Source organism: Rhinatrema bivittatum, chromosome 6 (assembly GCF_901001135.1).
Source record: "Rhinatrema bivittatum chromosome 6, aRhiBiv1.1, whole genome shotgun sequence".
NCBI classification, from domain to species: domain Eukaryota; kingdom Metazoa; phylum Chordata; class Amphibia; order Gymnophiona; family Rhinatrematidae; genus Rhinatrema; species Rhinatrema bivittatum.
This window is the reverse complement of record NC_042620.1, coordinates 142,078,821-142,106,226: the sequence shown is the minus strand read 5'-3', so window position 1 is coordinate 142,106,226 and position 27,406 is coordinate 142,078,821. Positions and strand designations below refer to the sequence as shown.

General features: G+C 49.1%; 1 protein-coding gene across 1 annotated transcript in view; it reads left to right on the top strand.

The window, feature by feature from the left end:
- The window catches only part of OSGEPL1 (O-sialoglycoprotein endopeptidase like 1), a 51,185-nt gene extending 24,005 nt beyond the window's left edge, over positions 1-27,180 (top strand). The window contains exons 7-9 of the mRNA XM_029606006.1: positions 8,204-8,334; positions 9,861-9,932; positions 26,431-27,180. Coding sequence (XP_029461866.1) covers positions 8,204-8,334; positions 9,861-9,932; positions 26,431-26,518 — 291 coding nt within the window. The 3' untranslated portion in view covers positions 26,519-27,180. The remainder of the gene's footprint in view (positions 1-8,203; positions 8,335-9,860; positions 9,933-26,430) is intronic.
- Positions 27,181-27,406: the final 226 nt, after the last annotated feature.

The window sequence follows — 27,406 nt, the reverse complement described above, 5'->3', positions numbered from 1 at the left end:
CCACCCGGGCCCCCCCGCAGCGGCGATCCGTCTCGCGGCCCCCCCCCCCCCCGGGTTTACCAGGCGTTCTTGGCTGTCGGGGGCTGTTTCTCTTGCGCTCCGGATGCCGCGGCCGGCGCATTGCTCGGCCTGCGGCGAACCTGGATCGCGCGTGTCAAGGGAGGGAATTTGTGCTAGGTGCCTCCCCGGGGGGGAAGGCACTTCTCGGCCCCTCACGCATCGGTCCTCCATGACAGCCTTGCCCGGGCGGCGCAGGCCGGCCCCTCCCCCATTCCTGGCGGGAACGGCGGCCATCTTGCATGCGCTGCGCCCTGAAGGAGCCCAGGCAGCGCGGGGGGACGAGGTAGCTTCAGAGGGCTCTCCCCCGAGGTTATCACCGGAGACAGACCCGGAGGAAGGCCCGCGGGGGCAGGGTCCCCCGGGGCCCCCACCCGCGGAGGTCCCCCCGACTAGGCCGGGGTTTTCCCCGGAGTTTATCCGTCTGATGCATACAGCCTACCTACAGGACCTGGCTGCGCCCGCGGATCCACCACCACCCAAGCTACCGCGACCTTCGTCCTCCTATCCGGCCCCCCCCCGCCCCGGCGGGCGTGGGGGCCCCACAGCCCCCCATCCAACCACGGCTCCCTGTGGGCTCGGGGGGGCCTGGGTCGGCACCGGCTTCCCCTGGGTCGGACCCCACGGCGGCGGGACAAGGAGACTCCACTTCAGAGGGTGAGGACCCACGCACCCTGCGTCTCTTCCAGCGGGACGAGCTGGATGACCTGATCCCACAGATCATTCAGGGGTTGGACCTTGATCCCCCGCCGGACCCGCCAGCTCCCGTCGCGCCCGCTGTAGTCACCTCCTCCAAGAAGGGAGACCCGGTGCTGGCAGCCCTTCGCCCGAGGGCTCGGGCTTTTCCCATTCACGAGTCGTTCCTGCAGCTTCTCACCAGGGAATGGGATGCCCCGGAAGCCGCTCTGAAGGGCAGCCGCGCCATGGAGCGGCTGTATCCGCTGCCGGAAGATTTTCTGGAGCTCATCAAGGTACCCAGAGTGGACTCCGCGGTGTCGGCGGTCACGAAGAGGACGACCATACCGGTGACAGGTGGAGCAGCGTTAAGGGATACGCAGGATCGCAAGTTGGAAGTCTTCCTCAAGCGGGTCTTCGAGGTCTCCGCTGTGGGGCTGCGGGCTGCAATGTGCAGCTCGCTTGCCCAGCGGGCCAGTCTTCTCTGGGTGCAGCTACTGCTCACGTCTCAGGTGTTGCCACCCGAAGAAGCCGCCCAGGCGGATAGACTGGAAGCTGCGGTGGCATACGGGGCGGACGCTTCCTATGATCTGTTTCGGGTCCTTGCCCGCTCCATGGCCTCGGTGGTGGCGGCACGTCGACTCCTATGGCTTCGCAACTGGGCGGCGGACACGTCCTCCAAGTCGAGTCTGGGTTCCCTGCCATTCAGGGGTAAGTTCCTGTTCGGCGAGGATCTGGACCAGATCATCAAGTCTCTGGGGGAAAACGCGGTCCATCGCCTGCCGGAAGACAGATATCGCTCCAGCAGGGCGTTTTCGTCCTCCCGGACCAGAGCCAGAGCGCAAAGGCGCTATAGGAGTTATAGGCCGGCGGCGGCTCGGCCCTCTGCCCCCAGGTCTCAGCCCTGGTCTCGCTCCTTTCGCGGGCGCCACGCCACGCGCCCCGCTTCCACAGCGGGACAACCTTCGCCCAAGTCCTCTCAATGATGTTCAGCTCGCCCACTCCGCCGTCCCCAAGATTGGGGGGGCGGCTGGCGTTCTTTTACGAGGAGTGGGCGCGGATCACCTCGGATCAGTGGGTCTTGGACACCATAGGACGCGGCTACGCTTTGGAACTTGCCCACGCTCCGAAGGGTCGGTTCATCTTCTCGCCCTGCGGCTCGGCCATCAAGCGAAGGGCGGTGCAGTCGACGCTGGACAGACTGTGGGAGATAGGCGCCATTGTGCCCGTACCCTCCGGAGAGGTGGGCTTGGGCCATTATTCCATCTACTTCGTGGTACCGAAGAAAGACGGCTCCTTCCGCCCCATACTGGACTTGAAGGAAGTCAACAAATCCCTCAGGGTGATCCGGTTCCGCATGGAAACGCTGCGTTCGGTGATCGCGGCGGTACACCGAGGGGAGTTCTTGGCCTCCTTGGATCTGACGGAGGCCTACCTTCATATCCCCATTCGCCAAGAACACCATCGTCTTCTACGGTTCAAGATTCTGGACCAGCATTTCCAGTTTGTGGCGCTTCCGTTCGGCCTGGCAACGGCCCCACGCACCTTCACCAAGATCATGGTAGTTGTGGCGGCTGCCCTTCGGAAGGAGGGTATTCTAGTTCATCCTTACTTGGACGACTGGCTCATACGGGCGAAGTCTTTCCGCCATGGCCAGGCGGCAGTGGCCAGGGTGATAGAGTTTTTGCAGTCCCTGGGATGGGTGGTGAACTTCTCCAAGAGCTCCCTCGTGCCTTCGCAGCGCTTGGATTTCTTGGGGGCGACCTTCGACACCCGTCTGGGGGCGGTTTTTCTACGGCAGGACAAGGCGCACGCCCTGCGGGAGCACATACAACGGTTTTCTGCATTACCAGCTCCCATCTCCTGGGACTATCTACAGCTCCTGGGGGTGATGGGTTCCACCATCGACATGGTTCCTTGGGCATTTGCGCGCCTCCGGCCGCTACAAAGGGCACTTCTATCCCGCTGGAAACCACTTTCGCAGGACTACCAGGTGATACTCCCGCTGCCCCAGTTTGCACGGAGCAGCTTGGACTGGTGGATGGTCCCGGAGAATCTGGCTCGAGGCGTGTCCCTCGATCTACCAAATTGGGTAGTGGTAACCACCGACGCCAGTCTCGTAGGCTGGGGGGCAGTCTGCGACCGCAGCGCCACGCAGGGGACATGGTCCGCGGAGGAGTCGACGTGGTCCATCAATCGTCTGGAGACCAGAGCGGTCAGGCTGGCACTTCTTCACTTCCTGCCACTCCTTCGGAATCGGGAAGTCAGAGTCTTGTCGGACAACGCGACCACGGTGGCCTACATCAATCAACAGGGCGGCACCCGCAGTCCGCAGGTCGCGCTCGAGGCGGCGATGTTGATGCAGTGGGCGGAACGGCACCTGGCCCGTCTGGCGGCCTCACACATAGCGGGCGTGGACAACGTCCAGGCGGATTTCCTCAGTCTCCAGCTCCTGGATCCCGGAGAGTGGGCCCTCTCCGACGAGGCCATGCGGCTGATCGTTCGGCGGTGGGGTCCCCCCCACCTGGATCTTATGGCATCCACTCAAAACACCAAGGCGCCTCGTTTCTTCAGTCGCCGGAGAGAACGGGGGGCGGAGGGCGTCGATGCCCTCTCGCTCCCGTGGCCGGCCGATCTACTCCTATACGCGTTCCCCCCGTGGCCACTGGTGGGAAGGCTACTACGACGGATAGAGGCTCATCGAGGGACTGTCATCTTCGTCACGCCAGAGTGGCCGAGACGACCTTGGTTTGCAGACCTTCTTCACCTAGTAATCGACGGGCCCATACGGCTGGGACATCTTCCCCGCCTCCTCCACCAGGGACCAGTATTTTTCGACCAGGCAGAACTCTTCTGTCTTGCGGCCTGGCTTTTGAGAGGCGTCGCCTTCGACGACGGGGATACCCGGAGGCGGTAGTGTCCACGCTGCTGCGTTCTCGGAAGACCTCGACGTCGGTGGCCTACGTGCGGGTCTGGAAGGTATTCGAGCTGTGGTGTACCGGCCTGAACACAAGACCCTCGGAAGCGTCTGTCCCTCAGATCCTCCAGTTCCTGCAAGCGGGGGTGGACAAGGGGCTCGCTTACAACTCACTTTGGGTTCAAGTGGCCGCTCTTGGCTCCCTCCTGCGCGACGGCGGATCTCTGTGGCGACACCCGGACATCGCCCGGTTCCTCAAGGGGGTCAAGCATTTGCGGCCTCCACTGCGGGACCCTTGCCCCTCTTGGAGTCTCAATCTGGTACTGCGTTCCATGTCAGGACCTCCGTTTGAACCGCTGCGGAATGCGACGATCAAGGATCTCACCCTCAAGGCGGTGTTCCTAGTGGCCATCTGCTCCGCTCGGCGTATTTCGGAGCTGCAGGCCCTGTCGTGTAGAGAACCTTATCTCCGGTTCTCCGATTCGGGAGTTTCCCTTCGTACTGTCCCCTCCTTCCTTCCGAAGGTGGTGTCCGCGTTCCATGTGAATCAGACGGTGGAACTTCCATCGTTCTCTTCGTCGGAGCCGCGGTCTCTTCGTCTCCTTGACGTCAAGCGCACCCTGAGGCTCTACCTGGAGGCTACGAATGATTTCCGGACTTCTGACCATCTCTTCGTCCTTTGGTCCGGTCCCCGGAAGGGATCTCAGGCCTCGAAGACGACCATTGCCAGATGGCTGAAGGCCGGCATTGCCGCCTCCTATATTGGGGTGGGGCGGACTCCCCCACCTGGCATCGTAGCACATTCTACACGCTCTCAGGCGGCCTCCTGGGCAGAGAGCCGCTCGGTATCTTCGCAAGAAATCTGTAGAGCGGCCACCTGGAAATCGTTGCACACGTTCTCGAGACACTATAGACTACATCTCGCCTCGTCCGTCCAGGGACACTTTGGCGAACAGGTCCTACGAGCAGGCCTCGCAGGATCCCACCCGGGTTAGGGAAGCTTGGGTACATCCCACTGTCTGGACTGATCCAGGTACGTACAGGGAAAAGAAAATTATTACTTACCTGCTAATTTTCGTTCCTGGATCAGTCCTGGATCAGTCCAGACGCCCACCGCATTTGGGTCCTAGGGCCTACTCCTGCTCGGCTGTATGTGGATGCTGAGTCTGTTCAGCTGTGTCTCCTGTTACAGTAGTGTCCTTACTGCTGTTGGTTGTTTTTTTTACGTGTTTCCAGTTTTCTCTTTGTCACTGCTTTTCACTGTTCCCTTGGAGGTTGACACGCTATGTTTGTGCCCGCCCACCCGTTGGTGGGTCGGTTTCAGTTTCCTAAGTTTTCATTCAGCGGCTTATTGTTGCCGTCTTGTTTCAACTTGATCCAAGCAGGGGGTTTCTGTTTACTCGGGCTTTGATATACTCGATACTGAACTCCTGCAGAGGGGGTAGTAGTACTTAAGGTGATGCCCCCTCGAAGCTTTGGGCTGACTCCATCTGCTGGATTGGGGACATAACCCACTGTCTGGACTGATCCATGGCACTACAGGAACGAAAATTAGCAGGTAAGTAATAATTTTCTTTTCTGACCAACTTCCTGAATGTCAGAAAGTCATCCACCATGTTTCCATTGGAAGCTTATTTCACAGCTGTGTTGCGTTGCATCTAAAAATTTGTTGCCAAGAGGCTATCAAACTAATCTCCTTTCCAGTAGGATCTCTTTACAAGGCTCCGTAGAGCCTTAGAACATATCGTTCCAGTTTCTCTAACAGAAAGGTTGTGCCCCCACTATCCAAATATCATCTCGCATCTGGCTAAATCTGACAATCTATTGGTAGCCAGCGAAAGGCTTTCAAAACCAGCTTCATCCTGTCCTGGCATTTATAACCCATAATACAAACAGTGGAGTTTTGCACCAATTGCAACCTGTATACAGCTTTTATGGCAACTAACACGGCACTGCAATAGTCTAGCCTTGAAAACACCAAGGCATGAACTAACTTAAATCAAATCATTTTATTCCAAATAAGGTCTTAATCGCCCAACAAGCCTAAACTGCTGCAAATAGACTGATATGACGGTATAGAAAACCAAATAAACCAAACCTTACCAGTAAATGGATCTTAGGATGTATCGACATGTCATCCATTAGTTCATGTACCTCCTAGTTTAAAGGAACTGCCCTATTGTCCAGTAGACTGTAAAAGTCCATAATAAGCATTCCTGGTCTGTGTTGTCTCCCTTACCAGAGTTTAGCATCAGTATGTTAGTAGCCAGCCAGCCAGCCATGCTGAGAGGTTTGGACTTGCCCTTTCACCCTTAGAGGTGATCCTTTGACAGTAAGGTTCGATGCACACTGGAGAAAACTGCACCATTGCTGCTGGTGCTCTGCCTGTTCTCTGGATAAATGGAGGACTTCAGTTCCTAGTGCTGTCGGTCCAGCACTTTTTTGAGCACTAAATTATCTTGAAACTATTAGAAAATTGAATATAGGCATTTAACATAAGTATGATGGATTTTCTCACCAGTATATTTAAAATTGCAAATTGACACTTTTATATACATGGGGTCCAGAAATTTTTTTTTTGGTTTTTTTTTGTTTTGTTTTTTAAACTCAAATATACTGCCAGATCTCTTGGATTCCCTCAACATCCTTTGCTGCTCCTTCCCTGTATCCACAGTTTTACTGGCTTCACATCAAAAAATTGATCCTATTTAAGCTTCTGTTTCTCCTCAGAGAAGGCTGTCTGTGCTTTGGTAGCTGTCTGTCTTTAGGGCTTGGTACATAAACACATGCTAGCAAGGTTACTCAGATCTCCAATTTGTCTTTAGTGCGCTCGGCCCGCATGGAAACGTTAGGCCCCATTTCGCCGTGCTATTTTTACCCCTTATACAGTAATAGCGCATGGAAAACGCGTATCCAAACCCCCCCCTCCCCCCCCCGAAACTAATAACGTCCGCAACATGCAAATGCATGTTGATGAGCCTATTAGTCCCCAGCGATACAGGAAGTAAAATGTGCAGCCAAGTCGCACATTTTACTCTCTGAAATTAACACCTACCCAAAGGCAGGAGTTAATTTCGGCTGGCACCGGAAAAGTATACAGAAAGGCAGAAAAAAACTGCTTTTCTGTTCGCCCTCCGACTTAATATCATAGCGATATTAAGTCGGAGGCCCCAAAAATAAAAAAATAAAAAATCTTAAAAAAAATAAATAAATCTGCCTGCGGGTTGGAAAAGAGACGCTCAATTTTGCCGGCGTCGGCTGTCAAACCCACTGACAGCCGAGGCGCTAGGGACGCACTAGTGTCCCTAGCGCCTCCTTATTAGCGCGGGCCCTCATTTGCATAGTGAATCACGTGCCCAGGAGAGTGGCCTGGGCGCTCGCCTCGGAGCACCGGCTCTCCCTCGCAGTTTACTGCATCGGCCCGATGGCCTGAATCACTAAACGTTTTTTTTTCCAATAGACACAGAATGGGAGAAAAACCTTAGTAAACCAGGCCACAAATTTTTTTTAGGTTTCTCTTCCACCCCCCCCCCTCCCCCCCCCCCCCCCCAAACAATCTGCCATGTGGCATGCAGTCTTTTGTTTTCTCTTCACTGTCAGCTCGCCTTGAAAAATTTAGGGGGTTATTTTCTAAGGAGTTATGGCGGGCCTTTTCGCGGCGGTAACATTAAAATTAGGGGGAGGGGCGGAGTTAGGGAGGAGTCTGCGGCGGCACTGCTGCCAGCAGTAATGATAGCCGGTCGCACTGCAGCAGGCGAAATCACACCGCTGTGGTGCGATTGGCTGCGGGCTATCGCCCTCCCTGCCCTCTTTAGCGCAGGCTTCATCATTCCGCACGGAATGATGAAGCCTGGCCTTAATTTGCTATAACGCCATTCAGTAGATCTGGCATTCTGGTGTTAAATTCAATAAACCTTTGACCAGTCTCGGCTGCTGTTCTGGACTTTTTTACTAGTTTCTTTTGTTTTGCAGAGCACCCTGGTTAAGGGCACCTTTATAAATATGGAAGTAAAACTTTATGAAAAATAATAAAGCAAGTTATGTAATAGCGGTCACTGTTTGAGCACCATCTGTACAAGAGAAGGAAAATGCAATAGGTAAAAATTACATGGTACACAAAATACAGACAGGGGGAGAGGGTGGGGACATCCTACACCAAAGATCTGATAGTCTAGGTGATCACATAGTTAATGTGCCAGGAAGGGGGTGATCATATGAACCTGAAGCTCAAAAGGAATAAGGTAAAACATTTTTGAAAGTAAGCAAAAGCTTTCTAGCACGTTCACAAAGGTTTGTGACGTTGCAGGATTAAAAGGTTAAGTTTCTTGACCTTAACTGATGATGATTCTGAAGTAGAAGATCAAAGTGCAATGTTTGGCTCCAAAAAAATGGCTCAGGCCCACAGAAGACTTGGTGTTTAATGTCTTGAGTTGTACGGTTCAGATGAAATGTGAGCATGAGATGGAAGAGCACCACAGTGTAGTAAGTGAGTGGAGCACAGTTTAGTGAGACTGTGAGCCTCTAATCATTTATGCCCCTTTCTGCTCCTATCAGGTCGTATCGGGGGGAGTTGCCAGTAATCAATATATCCGCAGAGCTCTGAGAACTGTGACGGATGCAACAGAATTCACACTGCTGTGCCCTCCTCCCAGGCTCTGCACTGACAATGGGATTATGATAGCGTGGTAAATAGACATTTCTTAATGGGATTATGATAGCGTGGTAAATAGACATTTCTTAATGGGATTATGATAGCGTGGTAAATAGACATGTCTTAATGGGATTATGATAGCGTGGTAAATAGACATTTCTTAATGGGATTATGATAGCGTGGTAAATAGACATTTCTTAATGGGATTATGATAGCGTGGTAAATAGACATTTCTTAATGGGATTATGATAGCGTGGTAAATAGACATTTCTTAATGGGATTATGATAGCGTGGTAAATAGACATTTCTTAATGGGATTATGATAGCGTGGTAAATAGACATTTCTTAATGGGATTATGATAGCGTGGTAAATAGACATTTCTTAATGGGATTATGATAGCGTGGTAAATAGACATTTCTTAATGGGATTATGATAGCGTGGTAAATAGACATTTCTTAATGGGATTATGATAGCGTGGTAAATAGACATTTCTTAATGGGATTATGATAGCGTGGTAAATAGACATTTCTTAATGGGATTATGATAGCGTGGTAAATAGACATTTCTTAATGGGATTATGATAGCGTGGTAAATAGACATTTCTTAATGGGATTATGATAGCGTGGTAAATAGACATTTCTTAATGGGATTATGATAGCGTGGTAAATAGACATTTCTTAATGGGATTATGATAGCGTGGTAAATAGACATTTCTTGGAAATTTCAAATCGGGTGGGGGAGGGGGATGAGAAAATACTAAACTGCATTTGAATAGCAACATAGTGCAGAGTGTATACATATATTAAATCTCTTTGCTTGAACAATTATGTAATTGATGCATAAAATTATTTATATGAAAAACAATATTACAAAAAAATTAACAGGCATAAAATCCACTTGTGTAAAATGAGTGGGTCAGCTAGGTGCGCTGGAATAATGGTTCTGGTCCGCCCTGCAGTGACTGTGATAAATTTGCAAAGCTAAGTATTTATTTTTTTGGTTTTGAAGATGAGTCAAGGGTATATTAAACCAGCAGATGATTGATTCTTATGGTGCTACTTCTGATACTGTCTGCAGCCCACTGCGTGGCAAGAGATAGGTTATGGAATCCTTTGCACTGTTTGTTTGATGCTGTGTCTTAATATCTGGCATGTGAAATTTTAGTATCATTACCTATCCTTAACTAACGATTATTGATTTAGTGACATCAGAGTTCGTTGTTGCTGCTTCTACTTTGGTTGATATTTATAGAAAAAGGATCTGCTCTGTCTGTACAATGCAGATAAGGTAATACATGTGACAGCATTTCATGCTCCTTGGGTACCTCGTAGGGTGAGAAACTTCATATTCTATTTACATCCCAGCATTGTAGCTATATAAAATATTTGGTCTACTTTGCCATAAGGCAAACAAATGTAGTGAAAACGTTTTAGGAGAATCAAAGGTTCTTTCAAGTGGTTTCTATGTTCTTTATGGATGTCAGAGTCTACCATAAACATCAGAGTATGTGATGATCTTTCTCTGTGGTGCTCATGTGACATGAACGCTCTGTGTTTTAGGAATGGAATTGAAAGATTGTGCGCTGGGCTGCAGGTATTGCACACAGCAGAAGGTGTCCGCTATGAACCAAAGTAAGTGGTTTTGCTTTTTTTTTTTTTTTTCAACACGGACTTTTGCCACCTGTACAAAATGTGAGACATGCTTGTAGCTGGATTCATATTTTCTCCCAGGACAAGCAGGATGATGACATCTGATGGAGCTCGGCACAGAGAACTTCTGTCAAAGTTTCTAGAAGCTTTGACCAGCACACTGAGCTTGCCGCTGTCCATGCGAGGTTCCCCTTCAATCTCTTCTTTTCCGCGGTGCAGTTGCCTCGCAGTTTGTGGAGCTCCTCTATTTTTCTTGTTTTTCTCGGCAGTATCTGGTTTTCTCCTGGTCTTCCTCATTGGTCATTGCCTCCTCGGCATGGTAGGTAATTTTCCTATTTTCCAACTTTGCGGTTGATTCCGGACTACTCACCTCACGGTAACCGCCAGTCATTGACCGCACGCCAGGTGTTTTTGATGGCGTCGACCGGTTTTCTTCGGTGCCCGCGGACCACGTCCATCATGGATCCACACGAGGTTTGTATCCTCTGGGGGCCTTGCATAACATCCGTGGGTGTTGTCTCTGTGACCAGATCACCCTCCAAGTCCGCTCTCTCCACTCCTGCGTCGGAACCCTTGACTCCAAGAGGTCGCGGACAGCCTCTGGATACTAGTCCTCTTGCTAGTACTTCAAAAGATCAGGGGAATGGAGACAGAGCCTTGGTGATTTCACCGCTCTCCCAGACATCAGGATCCTCTGCCGCCTCAGCACCGGGGAAAGATCAGGGAGATCCCGTAAGCATCACCACTGATCATCGTTGTCACACGTGCCAGTCCAAGTGTGGCACTGGCAGCTGCCGGGCCACCATCAAAGTGACACCAGCCATCGGAGGCCCCATCCTCTGATGCTCCCAGGAGTCCTGGGCGTTCCCCACCGATATCGGTGCTGGGCACCATGACACCTCGGAGACCCGAGGAAGAGCCGGTAACACCTCGTCCCTCTTCCTCAGTCCTGGCCATACTGGACTTTCAGGAGGAGCTGGACCACAGGGTGCAATCTGCAGTGCTTAAAGCATTTCAGAGCACAGAGTTGCCAGTGCCACTAGCCCCCATATGGGTGCCAGAGCAATCCCAATCCTCAGATCCTCCAAAGAGGAAGAAACGGCCGGTTCCATGTTTCCCAGACCACGGTTCCCCGAGCCCATGCTGGGTTCTTTGGGACTCCCACGGCCTCCGAAACCCTCAATACCAGGGGAACCGATGCCCACAGTGCCCTCAGGGCACACACCAAGTGGGCCCAAGTGAGGAGGAAGGGACTTATGACCCTTGGGGAGATGACTCCACAGAGTAGTCCTCTGATTATTTAGGCAACCCCCTTTTGGAGTCATCCCCACTGGAGGAATGGCACTGGTCGCCCCCCGAGGACTTGTCCTTTGCGGGGTTTGTGAGGGCCATGGCGGAAACCATTCCCTTTCAGCTGCTTATGGAGGAGGATGCACAACACAAGATGCTGGAAGCACTCCAGTTTGTCGACGATCCTGAGGAGGTCATGGCAGTGCCTATCCATGATATCTTCAAGGACCTCCTCCTCCAGATGTGGGAACACCTATTACTATCTCCCCTGTCAATAGAAAGGCTGATGCCAATTATCTGGTGCAACAGGCTGTGGGGTTTGAAAAGCGGCCCCATTGTAGAGTCCGCCTTAAAGAAGGCCCATTGCTCCCGTACACATGCCTCTGCCCCCCCTAGGAAGAGAGCATAGGGAGCTTGATGCTCTGGGCAGGAAGGTCTTCCAGGGCGCTATGCTGGTGTCCCATATTGCCGCCTACCAGCTACATATGGTCCAGTATAACCGTAACCTCTGGAAACGAGTCCAGGTTTTCGCAAAGGGCTTGCCTCAACAGCAGCAGGAGGCTGTCTCGGCTATTGTCCTGCTGGTTCTGGAAGCTGGAAAGCATGAGGTGCATTCCACTTACGACATCTTTGAGTCAGCGGATCGCATGGCCGCCGTGGGCATCGGGGCCCGGAGAATGGCCTAGCTCAAGGCGTGTGACCTCCGCCCAGAGGAGCAGGAACGGCTGGCCGACCTCCCCTGCACAGGTGAAAGCCTTTTTGGGGATAATGTCTGGGATGCTGTGGCATAGTTGAAGGACCATCATGATACCTTTCAACAGCTTTCCACCAGCGCCTCTGACGCTCTGTCCTCAGTCAGGAAATCCTCTAGGCCAGGATCCTGGAAGCCTTTCTACAAACAGGAATTATTATCCCCCTGCCTCCCACACTTGTCCAGCACGGACATCCTCCAGAGGCTGCCCTCGCCAGCAGTGAGCACCCAGGCTATAGCCAACACCCCAGCAAGCCCCGATTACGTGCTTTTGATTGGCGCGAGGGAGCAAAAGTCAGATGGCCGCCGGATCCCCAGTAGGAGGCAGGCTCCTAGGCTTTGCCCATCGCTGGGAGGATGTTATGTCGGACCATTAGGTCAGGGGTCAGGGGTATTGTCTCAATTTCAGTCGACGCCCGGAGACCTCTTCCCCCATGTCCATCGTGGGGTTTGTCCGCCCAGCAGGTCATACTTCAAATGGAACTCTCCGCCCTTCTTGCAGTGGGCGCCATAGAGCCGGTCCCTCACCCCAAACAGGGCCGAGGGTTCTATTCAAGGTATTTCCTCATTCTGAAAAGGACTGGTGGCTTGTGCCCCATCTTTGACCTCGGGGCATTGAACAGATTTCTCGCAAGAGAAAAGTTCAAGATAATCTCTCTGGGTACGCTGATCCCCCTCCTCAAAAGAGGAGACTGGCTTTGCTCCCTTGACCTCAAGGAAGCTTATGCTCACATAGCCATCTTCCCCAGCCACCGGAAGAATCCGCTTTGTGGTGGGGAATGCCTACTACCAGTACAGGGTGCTGCCTTTCGGGTTGGCCTCAGGCCCCCCCGCATCTTCACCAAATGTCTGGCGGTGGTGGTGGCGGCATACCTCAGGCATCGAGCAGTACATGTTTTTCCGTACCTAGACTGGCTGGGCAAGAGCGAGTCTCATGCGGGACCCTTGAGCACTCTAGCCCTGACTGTGCAGACACTTCAGACCTTGGGGTTTGTTATCAATTTCCCCAAGTCTTACCTCTGCCCATCTCCTCAGCTGGACTTCATAGGGGCCAAGCTGGACACAGCGCAGTCAAAGGCATTCCTGCCCCAAGATCGGGCTCGCACCCTTGCTTCACTGGAAGTCTTGGTTCACAGCAGCCGGCAGGTGTCCACCTGCTTTTTGCTCCATCTGCTGGGCCACATGGTGGCTTCCGTCCATGTCACCCCTCTTGCCTGCCTGTGCATGTGGAGAGCACAGTGGACCCGAGATCACAGTGGCGACAGGCTTCCCGGGACCTCGAGACTCCCATTGCAGTCATGCGACTGTCTCTGTCCTGGTGGGAAGACTTCTCCAACTTCGAGAGAGTTCCCTTCCAAAATGCTCCACCTCAGGTGATTCTCACCACAGACGCCTCCCCTCAGGGCTGGGAAGCCCATGTGGACGGCTTCTCCACGCAGGGTCTCTGGACTGCCTCCGAAGCCCACTGTCAGATAAACTTTCTGGAGCTTCGGGCAATCCGTTACACCTTGTGGGCATTCAGAGACCGGTTATTGCACAAGGAAGTGCTGATCCGGATGGAGAACCAGGTAGCGATGTGGTACATCAACAAGCACGGCGGCGCAGGCTCATTCCTCCTCTTTCAGGAGGCGGTGCAAGTGCGGACTTGGGCCCTGTCAGAAGGGATATCGCTGCGAGCGACATATCTGCTGAGTCATCTGAACGTGCTGGCGGACCACTTGAGTCGCTCCTTCCAGCCACATGAGTGGTCCCTCAAATTGGAGGTGGCGGCTGAGCTGTTTTGCTGCTGGGGTATGCCGAATGTGGAGCTTTTCACCTCCCCACACAACTTTAAGGTGAATAGGTTTTGCCCCCTATGGTCGGGGGACGGACATACGGCCTGCGATGCCTTCTCCTTCCACTGGGGGAGGGGTCTGCTATACATGTACCCACCTCTACCGCTTCTCTTGAAGACTCTGCTGAAACTCAACAGGACGGAGGGACCATGATTCTTGTGGCATCCTTCTGACCCCGACAGGTCTGGTTCCCGCTTCTGCGGGACCTGTCTGTGCGGGCTCTCATCCGGCTGGGATCGGCACCTGACCTCATTTTGCAGAATCGGGGAGCTGTGCACCATCCCAACCTCAGAGCGTTAGCTCCGACGGCTTGGATGTTGAGCGCTTAGTCCAGAGCTTTCCAAAGTGTGTGTCGCGACACTTTAGTGTGTCGCCTGAGGTGTGCCGGTGTGTCGCGCAAGCCCGGTGCACGTGACACACCGGCAAGTGATCGCCAATGCGGCCGCCGGTGGACCTCATCCCACTGGCGGCTGAGCAGTGAAGTTTCGCTGGGCTGTGTGCCGGAGACACACAGCAGGAAGATCAGCAGGGCCTTGGTGGAGCTTACATCACCAATGCTCGAAGAAAAAGATCACGTTTAAACATGCAGGTGCTCCACCTCCTTCCTGCTCACGCGGCCCCGGAAGAAAAATGTTGCCGGAGCCGCACGGGCAGGAAGGAAGGGGAGCGTCAGCCACGTGCAGAAGAGGAGCAGCGGGCTGAGAGGAGGAGGAGGCCCGGTAGCAGGGTCCCCACTGCGGATCGGCCCGCGAAGAAGAGGGACGCCGCTGCCGCAGATCGGCCCGCGAAGAAGAGGGACGCCACTGCTGCGGATCGGCCCGCGAAGAACAGGGCCGCTGCAGAGCCCATCCTGCAGCGACCCGTGAAGAGGAGCCCAGAGGTAAGAGAGAGGCTGAGGGCCCGTAGAGTGCGTGTATGAGATGAGTTGAGAGATTGTGTACGTGTATGAGATGAGTTGAGAGATTGTGTGCGGGAGTGAGGACCTGAATGTTTGCAGAGACAGCATGTGAGAGCCTGTGTGTGTGTGAGAGAGACAGCATGTGCCAGTGAGAGCCTGTGTGTATGAATGATTGTATGAGAGAGAGCAAGTGACAGTGAGAGTCTGTACTTGAGCAAGACAGCATGTGGTAGAGAGAGAGAGCCTGGGTTTGTGAGAGTCAGACAGCATGTGCAAGAGAGAGACTGTGTATGAATGATTGTATGAGAGAGAGCATGTGAGAGCCTGTGTGTGTGTGTGAGAGAGAGAGAAAGCATGTGAGAATGAGAACCTGACTGTATGTTTGAGGGAAGAAGATAGATGGAGAGAAAAGAAATAGAAAAAAAAGACAATATGAAAGGAATTGGCAAAAAAATAAGAAAGGGGAGGTGGAACAAAAAAGCCTGTGACCAACCGATAGAAAACTAAGATCAGACAGCAAAGGTAAAAAAAAAAAAAAATAACTTTTTACTGATTGGCACATGTAATCTTTGGTAATGTGCAAGAGTAGCACTTTCTCTATGCGGATCTCACAATGTACGAGATCAACATGGAGGAAGTGGAAACCCACGGGGCCTACACAGAGGAGGCAGCAGAATGGGCTTCAGTGCCAATAGCAGCAATCAGTGCCTCCCCAATAGCCATGTGGCATCAGTGACAGTGGCAGCAGAGGAATGAGAGAGGCTCTGAGGTTGCTGGCAAAAGAAAGAGAGGGGGTCTGCCTTTAGTGTGCATGTGTATGAATGGGAGACTGCCTGGGGGTGTATGTGTGTGAATGCATGGGTGCCTGCCTGAGGGTGTGTCTGTGTATGAGAATGAATGGGTGTCTTCCTGGGGTTTGTATGTGTGAGAATAGGTGCCTGCCTGTGTGTGGTGTATGTGTGTGTGAGAATGAATTGGTGCCTGCCTGGGGGCTGTTTGTGTGAGAATGAATGTGTGCATGCCTGGGGGATGGTGAGGGAGTGGTGTGAAAATGAATGGGAGCCTTCCTGGGGGTCAGTTTCAGTGTGTGAGAATGACTGGGAGCGTGCCTGGATGTGTGTGTTTGTGTGAGAATGATTGGAACTTGCCTGGGTGTGTGTGTTTGTGTGTATGTGAGGGAGCCAGGGAGAGTGAGAGCATGAGTGTGTATGAGAAAATCCAGGGGAGTAAGAGTTTGTGTGGGGGGTGTGTGTGGAGGGAGAGAGAGTGTCTTAGAGCCTGAGAGTGTGTCTGTGAGAGCGAGAAGTTATGGTGGGTATAAGAGCATGAATATGTATGTATGTGACAGTGTATGTGTGAGAGAGAATGGACATGTGAGTATGTGTGAGAGAGAGAGGATAACCACCTAATCCTTGACAATATCAGGGTAACTGGATAGTTTTAATTATTGGGTGTTATTTGATATATGTGCAGTGTTTAAATATTTTATTGGTATTTGGGAAATTGTAAAAAATGTATATGATTTTAATTAATAGAAATTCTATTTATCAGTAGTTTTAAAATATTCTTTTATTAGTATGGTTTTACTATTATAACTGATGCTTTATGTTTCTTGATTTTATTTGTTTTATGAGGATTGGTGGTTCTGTTTTTCCATTGTTAATACACAGAGTCTGGCTTCTTGGGGTTTCCATTTCAGTTTTTGTCTAATTTGTGCTCCTTTATTTTGTATTCTGTATTTGGTGAGGGTCTGTCTCTGCTCTGTGTGTGTGACCATGATGAGAGATTCTGCTAGCATAGGGATCTATAGCAATCGGTGTATTGGTATTCTAGGACCCAGTGTAATATTTACCCTTGCTTTTTCACAGGTAGGGTTATTGTTGTTTGAGTCCTTGGTGTTATTACTGTTATGTTACGATGGGATTGCAGTATAGATTTTGAGTGTCTTTTTTGCGAGGTTTTGTATTAGTTCACAATGTGCCTGGCAGTGGAAGGTGTTTGTGCTGCTGTTACTGTGAGGTGACACCAGAATTTGAAAATATCTTTTAGTATGATGAGCTGTAAGGGAAACATCCAAGCTCCATTGTTTGGGGGAATTTCAGTGGATGCACGGAGTTTCAGAACTGGAGGTGCAGGATTTATATTGACATTCTGTCCCTTCCTATAAATTCCAGACTTCACTCTCATAGCCATATATAATTAGTTGAATGAAGCTATCAAATAATTATATAGTGTGAAACTGGTCAGCTTTTTAAAATTACGCAGAAGACCCTTTGGACTTTCTTATTAACACCAAATATTCAAAATCTGTGTTCATCTCATCAAGCTCATATATCTCATTAAAGAGGTAAATTGAATAACACAATAACTTTGTTTTATTATTGTTATTCATAAATTAGAACAATAACATTAATCTTGGAATATTATATATTTTTAATATAAATGAGAGATTTTCACAAGATAGGTTGTGTCGTGAAACATTTTATTATGTAGTAGCTATACCCTGCCATGCGTTGCTGTGGCTGAGCCTGGTTAAGTTGAAAAAATAGAACAGAGCAGTAAAGGTTACAGTTTGTGTGTTATTTTTTTTTTTTACCCCAAATGAACAGCACCAGCAAAGAATAGTTTAAATATGCAAGCACACCTTCCTGGCCCCCCCCCCCCCCAACCCGGCGAAATAGAGCAACCCACGCTAGAGCCCCCCTCTAGGGAGATGTGAAGAATGAGTGGCCCCCCCCCCCCCCCCCCCGTGAAAAACGTGCGGCGGAAAATAAGAACAGTCCCCCACCGTGCTCCTCCCCGGCTACCTGTGTAAACTGCCAGCCGGTGGCGAGGGTGTGTGCTAGGGTTTGTTTCGTCGGCTGCCATGTCGCAAAACTTCACCGGTGAAAGTGGTTCGTCAGGATTCCTGACCTAGTAAGGGCAAATGTCCGCTGAGGATATGGCACCGACGGGCTCTTGCCCTTACTATGTCACATGGTGTACCGACGTCATTGTTGTCTCCGTATAGCATAGTAAGGGCAAGGTCCGCCGGCGCCATTTTGGTTGCTGGCATCCGACGGCCCTACTGAATGCGATGTGTCCCGGACCGTTCCTGTGGTGCCGGCGAAGAAGCACGGACTTGTTTCAGGTGTAGTGTGTGATTGGAGTGCAGTCCGTGGGTGGGTGGAAGAGGGTACTTTAATTTAAATTCGGAGGGTGTGTGAAATGCGTGGCTTCCCAATGTAGCAGCCAGGAATCCGTGTTTTGGTGTGTTTTGGGAGTGAAGTGAGTGACATTGGCAGGCTTGTGGGTGGGGGTGTGTGGTGTGATGAGTGTGGATTTCTGTGTGTTATGAGGGAGTGTGAATGAAAGACAATAGCCCTGTGTGGGGGTGGGGTGTGGTGTGTGAGTGTGTGTGAAAGGTGTAAGAGGTTGCGCTTGCGCTGACGGCCACCAGATGTCGCTGTTTTGTGTAAGCAATTTTTAAACTTGTATTACCTGTCACAGGTGTGACCTATATGTAATGTAAGTGTATAAGATCCTTCCCGTATGGGAACTGAATGTTGTGTGCAAATTTGAACGCATTCGGTTAAGCGGTTGGCGAGATTAGCACCGACGTACAAACTATTTAACATTTTTATTTATATAGATATATTTAAGGAAACATACATAAATTGTCGAAATACATTTCGTTCGTTTAACCTTTAACCTCTGGTTTGTTAGTTGACTGAATTACTGTGTCCCGAAATTATGTTTGTCTAAAAAGTGTGTCACCAACATGAAAAGTTTGGAAAGCTCTGGCATAGTCCTTCAGCCCTTGGCATTTTCGGACCAAATCTCCCAGGTACTGGTGGTGTCTCGGAAGCCTTCCACCAGGAAGTCCTACAGCTTGAAGTGGAAAAGATTTTCTATCTGGTGTGAGGGGCATGGCTTAGATCCTTTCTCTTGCCCCCTTCCCTAGCTGTTGGACTACCTGTGACACCTTTCCGAGTCTGGCCTTCAAACAGTTTGATTAGGGTTCACCTTAGTGCAGTCAGTGCATACCATCAGGTAATTGCTGGCACACCCGTTTCAGTGCAACCATTACTCGGCCGCTTCATGCGGGGCCTCCTCCAACTGAAGCCCCCTCTCCGGCCTCCTGTTCTGCCCTGGGACCTCAACATTGTCCTGGCATGGCTCATGCGCTCTCCCTTTGAGCCGCTACAATCCTGCGATCTGAAGTTTCTCACCTGGAAAGTGATCTTCCTGGTGGTGATTACTTAGCTCGTAGGGTCAGTGAGCTTCAGGCCCTGGTTACATACACGAGGTTCTTCTATAATCATTTGATCTTGCGTACACATCCTAAATTTCTGCTCAAGGTGGTGGCATATTTCCACCTCAGTCAATCAATTGTTTTATCCACCTTCTTTCCGAGACCTCACTCCCAACCGGGGGAAAAGGCTTTCTATTTAGATTGCACAGCTGGCTACAGGCAGTCTACACAGCTTTTTGTGTCCTTTGACACCAACAGACTGGGAATGGCGGAGGGTAAGCAGACCTTGTCTAACTGGCTGGCGGACTGCATTGCCTTTTGCTATGCACAGGCAGGCCTTCTGCTAGCCGGCAGAGTAAAGGCTTACTCTGTGCAGGCTATGGCGATGTCTGTGGCTCATTTGCGTGCAGTCCCCGTTGTCGAAATTTGTCGGGCCATAACCTGGACTTCTCTACACACATTTACAGCTCATTACTGCCTGGCAAAGATGGGCATCAGGACAGCACTTTCAGTCAGTCTGTCCTGCGCAACCTGTTCCAGACCTGAGCCCAACTGACCTATTCATGCCTCTTGTGGGAACCAGACAGTCCTCAGTCAATCAACACCGTACAGTTGTTGTGCCTGTTGACACCTTGTTCGGTTGCAGTTCGTCTCCCCTGTTGATGAGAATATTCTGGAGCTTGGTACTCACCCACATGTGAGGACTACCATCCTGCTTGTCCTAGGAGAAAGCGCAATTGCTTACCTGTAACAGATGTTCTCCTAGGACAGCAGGATGATAGTCCTCAGGAATCCCGCCCACCTTCCCATGAAATTGGGTTCTTCTTCAAGTTTGTTTGTTTGTTTGTTTATTTTTTCGCTCATATTTTTCTCTTACGAGACTGAAGGGAGGACTTTGCGTGGACGCACAGATAGCGGCATGCTGGGCATGCTCAGTATGCTGGTCAAAGCTTCTAGAAACTTTGACAGAAGTTTTCCGTGCCAGGCTCCATCTGATGATGTCACCCACAAGTGAGGACTAACATCCTGCTATCCTAGGAGAACACCTGTTACAGGCAAGCAACTATGCTTTTCCTTTGGACTGATTTGTTTCCCACTCAGAGGTTGTACATAGAGAGAAACTCTGAGTGGGTCATTTCGATTGGTTGATTGTGTTTCTGTGGCTTAAAGGCTGCTACATGGAGAATGGGTGCCTGAGGGCAGTGTATAAATCGGGCCCTTACAGAACAGAGCCCCAAGCTTCTGATGAAAATAACTTAAGTTCTGTTGTTGATGAACAATTCTGCTATGGATAGCGTGTAAGCCCTAAAACAAAAAAAAATATGCTAGCCAGCAGGGTTTTAAGGGTAGGGGCTAACGGTAAGAGGAAGCTAATTAACTAGGGGGATTTAGGAAGTCTTATCCCTTACCTGGGCGAACTGGGAATGAACTGTGGAAACTGATAATTACAGTGGTGCGAGTGTCTGCTGAAATCTCCCACTTAGGTGGCAGAGGCAGCATTTGTGCACATGCACATGCCTAAATAAAATGGTGTGCATATGTATGCATTTACAGCCTATTTTATACCATGCGTGCATATATGTGCATTTGTTATAAAACAGCCATGTCCTTTGGTGTGAGCCAGCATATGCGCGTAGACTAGGGGGCACTCCATGAAGTTAGCATGTGGCACATTTAAAACTAATCAGAGAAAGTTCTTTTTTACTCAACGCACAATTAAACTCTGGAATTTGTTGCCAGAGGATGTGGTTAGTTCAGTTAGTATAGCTGTGTTTAAAAAAGGATTGGATAAGTTCTTGGAGGAGAGGTCCATTGCCTGCTATTAATTAAGTTGACTTAGAAAATAGCTACTGCTATTACTAGCAATGGTAACATGGAATAGACTTAGTTTTTGGGTAGTTGCCAGGTTCTTATGGCCTGGATTGGCCACTGTTGGAAACAGGATGCTGGGCTTGATGGACCCTTGGTCTGACCCAGTATGGCATGTTCTTATGTGCGCCCACGAGGCTGTTTAAAAGTTACCGTCTAAGCATTTAATTCCTGCCAACACTGATAATGTAATGCAGTTGTTGTTGTTAATTCACTTGAATGGATAAAAACAAAAGGTCAATAATGTAAGGTGACACCTTATTTTATTTATTTATTTATTTATTTAACATTTTTCTATACCGACCTTCAAGGTTGAATACCATATCAGGTCAGTTTACATCGAACAGGGGGTAGATCAATATAACATAACATAAGGAACAACTTTTTATAATCAGAGGAGGCAAAAGCAGAAAAGCAAAAAGTTACATAAAAACATGGACCATGAACTTGGAAGCTGATTCAGCTGGAAAAAGAGAAGCCTTAAGAGGGTATTAAATTAAATACAATGCGACATGTCCGAGCCTGGTCTAGAGCCAGTTAACTTATTAGGGTAGAAAACTAGTAACTGAGGTGAATATTGGAGGAGTGAAGTTCCATATTCATAAGCGGAGTAGTTATCTAGTGAAAGTTTGATGGATCAGGGAAGGCTTGTAAGAAGAGCCAAGTTTTGAGTTTTTTTTAAAATGTTGGTAGGCAAGGTTCCAGTCTGAATTCTGCGGGGAGGTTGTTCCAGATGGCTGGTCCTGCTGTAGAAAAAGCTCGGTCCCTGGTAGAGATGAGTCGTGTGGCTTTAGTTGGCGGGGCTTGTAGTGCTCCTTTGTAGGTTTCTCTCATTGGTCTGCGCAACTTTACTTATCCAAGTAAAGTTGCGCAGTAGGGGATCCTAGCGTAAGTATTTATGCGCTGGTTTTATTCATAAATCCTGGTCGCCCAGACCACGCCCCACCACTTTTTTGGAAATTATTTTTGTGCGCGTACCAGGAGATTCGTGCACATGAGACTGCCTTTTAAAATCTTCACAGCATGCACAGGCCTGACTCTGCTTCTCTCTTCTGCCTTTGGTGCGCGCCGGCCTTTTAAAATTCACCCCTTAAGCTTTATTTACTGAGTTAATGCTAGAGATGTGAAAACAATTTGAAGTCTTATTCGAATTCTGCAGATTTCAGTCTGATTTCCATTTTCCCCAAGATCTGCTGGGGAGATCCTTCAGATTCTTACTAATGGATTTGGGGATAACTTGAAAGAAATTATAAAAAACCAACTTGGATCCACAGTTCAAAAATCCAAAGCAGATTTTCTTTAAAAATGATTCAATCCTTTACACCAGGAGAGAGACCCCGGGTTCTGGCTCAGAAATCAAAGGACTGGTGCTGGCGGTGGCTAGAACCCGATAATAAAAGGGGAGTTGAAGTTGCGGAGACTGTCGTGGCAGAACAGTTTGTGGACGTTCTCCCCTCCCGAGAGCGTGAATGGGTGCGGTTTCCCTAGTAGAGCGTTATTTGGATGCTGCAGACACAGGCCGTGGGCTTACTCCAGCAGGGAAGAATTCCCGAATAAAGGGCTTGGAGAAAGGAAGAAGAGAATCGAGGGGCGGAATCCTAAGCCGCTATATCGGCCGAGAAGTGAAGAGTCTCCCTACCTCACGAGACCCTGATAACGCATTAGAGGGACCTGAGGGCGGAACGAGTAAACACCTAGAAGAAGTGAAGCCCAAAGGGACCTGCTTCAACTGTGGTGAGAGGGGGCACTTTACTCGGGACTTCTATCGAGTGGAGGATGAATTTATGGACGTCAATTTGGTGGCCCCTTACTCCTGCTCGTTTGTGGACATTCCCCGCTCTGGGTTTACAACCTTCGTGGTTCCGGTGGAGCTAGATGGGGATTTGACCCAAGCCTTTGTAGACTCGGGAAGTGTAAAAACTCTCATTCGGAGGGAACTGGTCAAAAGAACACAGATTGATTATGAACAGACAGTGATCCTCGCTTGTATACATGGAGACCAGAGACAATACCCGACCAGTCAGGTCCTATTGAAGACTCTAGTGGATTATAAAATGGCCCAACCTGACAGATGGAAGATGGCCCAGATCTTCCACATGAATCTACTAAAAAAAAAATGGGTTGCTCAGACTTGCAGTCTGGTCCAAGAAGACTACTTTGGTCCAGAAGTTTCACAAACTTCCGAGCCCCAGATGATCCCATATGGGGACCAACTTTCCACAACGCAGAAAGTGGACCTGGATAAATTAGTGACCCGGAATAAAGATGTTTTCTCGAATAAGCCCGGGAGAACTCACTTAGCTTGTCACGATATTATTACAACCCCAGGAGTAATAGTTAAACATAGGCCCTACCGGATTCCTGAAGCCAGGAGGCAGGTGGTAGAAGTGGAGGTGAAGAAAATGCTTCGAGTTGGAATAATAGAAGAATCCAATAATGATTAGTCCTCGGCTATTGTAATGGTACCTAAACCCGATGGTAGTATCCGGTTCTGTATTGACTTCCGGAAGGTCATTGAGGCTTCGAAGCTGGACGCATACTCGATGCCCCACATGGATGAACTTATTGAACGCTTGGGATCTGCCCAGTTTATCTCCATGCTTGATTTGACAAAGCAGGTACTGGCAAGTTCCCCTGGCGCCAACTGCGAAGGAGAAAACTGCTTTTTCAAAACCAAAGGGACATTTCCAGTTTATGGTCCTGCCGTTCGGACTTCATGGAGCTCCAGCTACCTTCCAACGCTTGGTAGACCGCTTACTACGCCCACATCAGGGTTATGCAGCAACCTATCTTGACGACATTGTCATTTACAGTGGAGACTGGGAGACACACCTAAGGCAATTACAGGCCGTACTTACAAGTCTACGAAAGGCTGGATAGACAGCCAACCCCAAGAAATGTAAATTAGGGGTCAAGAAGTACAATATCTGGGATACTCCCTTGGGAGAGGGAAAGTCCACCCACAGACATGGAAAATAGAAGCAATTACCAGAGTCCCAGTCCCACAGACAAAGAGTAAGGTGAGAGCCTTTTGGCCTCATCGGTTACTATCGACTGTTCATACCAAACTTTTCAGAAAAAGTGGAACCCCTCACATGCCTATTACAAAAGAAAGCCCCAGAGAAGGTTAGATGATCTGCAGAGGCGGAGGAACCCTTCCAGGGTTTAAAGAAAGACATATGCTCGGAACCTGTTCTACTAAGTCCAGACTTTACCAAGTACAGACAGATGCATCAGAGGTGGGGCTAGGAGCCGTCCTCACACAAGAGAAAGGAGATGAAGAACACCCAGTAGCCTTCATTAGTAGGAAGCTACTACCCCGAGAGAGAGACGCTACTCAACGATAGAGAAAGAGGCCTTAGCTGTCAAATGGGCCTTGGAGGCTTTTCGTTATTACCTACTGGGCCGCCAGTTCACGTTGGTAACACCAACCCCTTGTCTGGGTCGCTCGGAATAAAGAGTCCAATGGACGAGTAATGAGGTGGTTTCTGGCACTCCAACCATTTGACTTTAAAGTCTGACACAGAGCAGGGAAGGCGAATATAAATGCAGACTTCCTTTCTAGAGAAGCAGGCACTCAACTAAGGAAGATTGAGCTGAGGGGGAGGGAATGTGATAGAGTATATGACAGAGAGCCTCAGACTGCCTTAACTAACCGGCTCCAGCTATCTGGCCCAGTCCACCTTAAGAAGGACAGGAAAGGGATCCTCAGGTGGGGGCGTTTCCCTGAGGTAAGGAATACAAAGGTGAGGCCCTGAGAGAGTTAGATAGGCCCCAGGGAGAAGAAGGAAGCTGTAATGGAGTGCTGTACTCTTTTGGAAAAACTGTTCTTGCATTGTCAGTCTGCTGAGGTAAGCAGCCATTTTGATTCTGTCTTGCTGAACTTTGTGTAATTAAACTGTTGAAAAGCAGAACAGACTCCTGTCTTAGACTGCTCCAAGGGCATCACTGTCACATTAAATGAGCCCTGCCACTGCCTGTATTAAAATGAGCTAATTATAAGAACATAAGAACATGCCATACTGGGTCAGACCAAGGGTCCATCAAGCCCAGCATCCTGTTTCCAACAGTGGCCAATTCAGGCCATAAGAACCTGGCAAGTACCCAAAAACTAAGTCTATTCCATGTTACCGTTGCTAGTAATAGCAGTGGCTATTTTCTAAGTCAACTTAATAGCACATAATGGACTTCTCCTCCAAGAACTTATCCAATCCTTTTTTAAACACAGCTATACTAACTGCACTAACCACATCCTCTGGCGACAAATTCCAGAGTTTAATTGTGCATTAAGTAAAAAAGAACATTCTCTGATTAGTTTTAAATGTGCCACATGCTAACTTCATGGAGTGCCCCCTAGTCTTTCTATTATCCGAAAGAGTAAATAACCGATTCACATCTACCCGTTCCAGACCTCTCATGATTTTAAACACCTCTATTATATCCCCCCTCAGCTGTCTCTTCTCCAAGCTGAAAAGTCATAACCTCTTTAGCCTTTCCTCATAGGGGATCTGTTCCATTCCCCTTATCATTTTGGTAGCCCTTCTCTGTACCTTCTCCATCGCAATTATATCTTTTTTGAGATGCGGCGACCAGAATTGTACACAGTATTCAAGCTGCAGTCTCATCATGGAGCGATACAGAGGCATTATGACATTTTCCGTTTTATTCACCATTCCCTTTCTAATAATTCCCAACATTGTTTGCTTTTTTGACTGCCGCAGCACACTGAACCGACGATTTCAATGTGTTATCCACCATGACACCTAGATCTCTTTCTTGGGTTGTAGCACCTAATATGGAACCTAACATTGTATAATTATAGCATGGGTTATTTTTCCCTATATGCATCACCTTGCACTTATCCACATTAAATTTCATCTGCCATTTTGATGCCCAATTTTCCAGTCTCACAAGGTCTTCCTGCAATTTCACAATCTGCTTGTGATTTAACTAATCTGAACAATTTTGTATCATCTGCAAATTTGATTCTCACTTGTCGTATTTCTTTCTAAATCATTTATAAATATATTGAAAAGTAAGGGTCCCAATACAGATCCCTGAGGCACTCCACTGCCCACTCCCTTCCACTGAGAAAAAGTTAGCATGCAAACAAATTTTACTGAGTTCATTAATACTCCATAGTTGTGTTAAAAAAAAAAAAAAACCCCAAGAAAGACACAAGCCCCACTCCTTCATTTAAAAATCCTGGCCCCAGGAGGCTGGGATCCCCTCAAACCCTCCCCTCTCCTTTTTTTTTTTTTTTTTTAAATTGCCCTGATTGTGCAGTGGACTGTCCTACATCCGGCCCCCTCCCTTACAAAAGTGCATTGATGATTCAGTGGGGGCCTGGAGCTTCCCCAGGCTCCGGCACCAGCCGTTTTCCAAAATGATGCTGCCTAGACTTTGCCCCAGGGGCAAATGGCTGCTGTCCGGGCCCAGAGACCATGGGATGTTCCAGGCCATCATTGCCACTTTTGCAAGTAAGATGGGGGTCCAAAGGGTAGGCTAGGATGGGGTGTAAAATACAATTCTAATAAAGCTCCTGCTTTTATTATAACATCCCTTCTGTAAAGACTAATGCAGTAATTTGTGATTTTGTCCAGGGCTCCTCTGGGAACTGATATCTCGGACCAAGTCAGACAAGCGGCTATAAAAGTGCCACGTCTTAAACTGAATCCTGAGGTGAAGTGATGTCTTCATAAACAACTTTTCATTGAGGCGGTGCTCTTATCTCAGTACAGAACCTGACCCTACCCCATGAGCACTGAGCAGCAGGATTACCAATGCTTAACCCAGGAAATTCATCATTATATTCTCAGCCAGCAATGTACCCTGTCTTTATTAACAAAGACTTATAGCTGTTTTATCATCACACCTTAGCAAAAACATTTTCTAGAAAATGATTAAGAGAAATCACAAAAGCAACCTTATACACACAGCCCCAAGCTTTCTGTGGCATCTCAGGAGTGTATTCTGTGGCAAGTGTTTAGAAAATATGGTGGCACATTTGTATAAATTAGCATATTTTGCATGTTACTCTTAAAAAATGTTCAGAAAAACAGATAAAGGTTCCAAAATTGACTTCGTGACACAATGAGGGCAATTTTCAGATTTGCATAGGGGCTGTACATGTAAAATCAACACATTTTCAGAAGGGTAGGAGTAATTGGATATGGTCACTGCTGTGCAGAGCAAGGGTAGTCCAGAGTGGAGTTTGGAAGCACTCGCACATTTATGTATTTATGGAGGAGTAGCCTAGTGGTTAGAGCAGCAGGACCCAGGGAAACCAGAGTTCAAATCCCACTGTCGCTCCTTGTGACCTTGGGCAAGTCACTTTACTCTCCATTGCCTCAGGTACAAAATTAGATTGTAAGCCCTGTGGGGATAGGGAAATACCTATAGTACCTGAATGTAATCAGCTTTAATGTACACTTTGAAGTGCCGAAAAGTGGAATATAAAAAAAATACATCAAACGTGCATACCGTTTTACACTTGCTACTCAAGTCATGAATATTAAATCCAACTTCTCTTTTCACTGCAGTTTTTGGGCGGGCTGTAGTAATTAGGAATGCTACTTG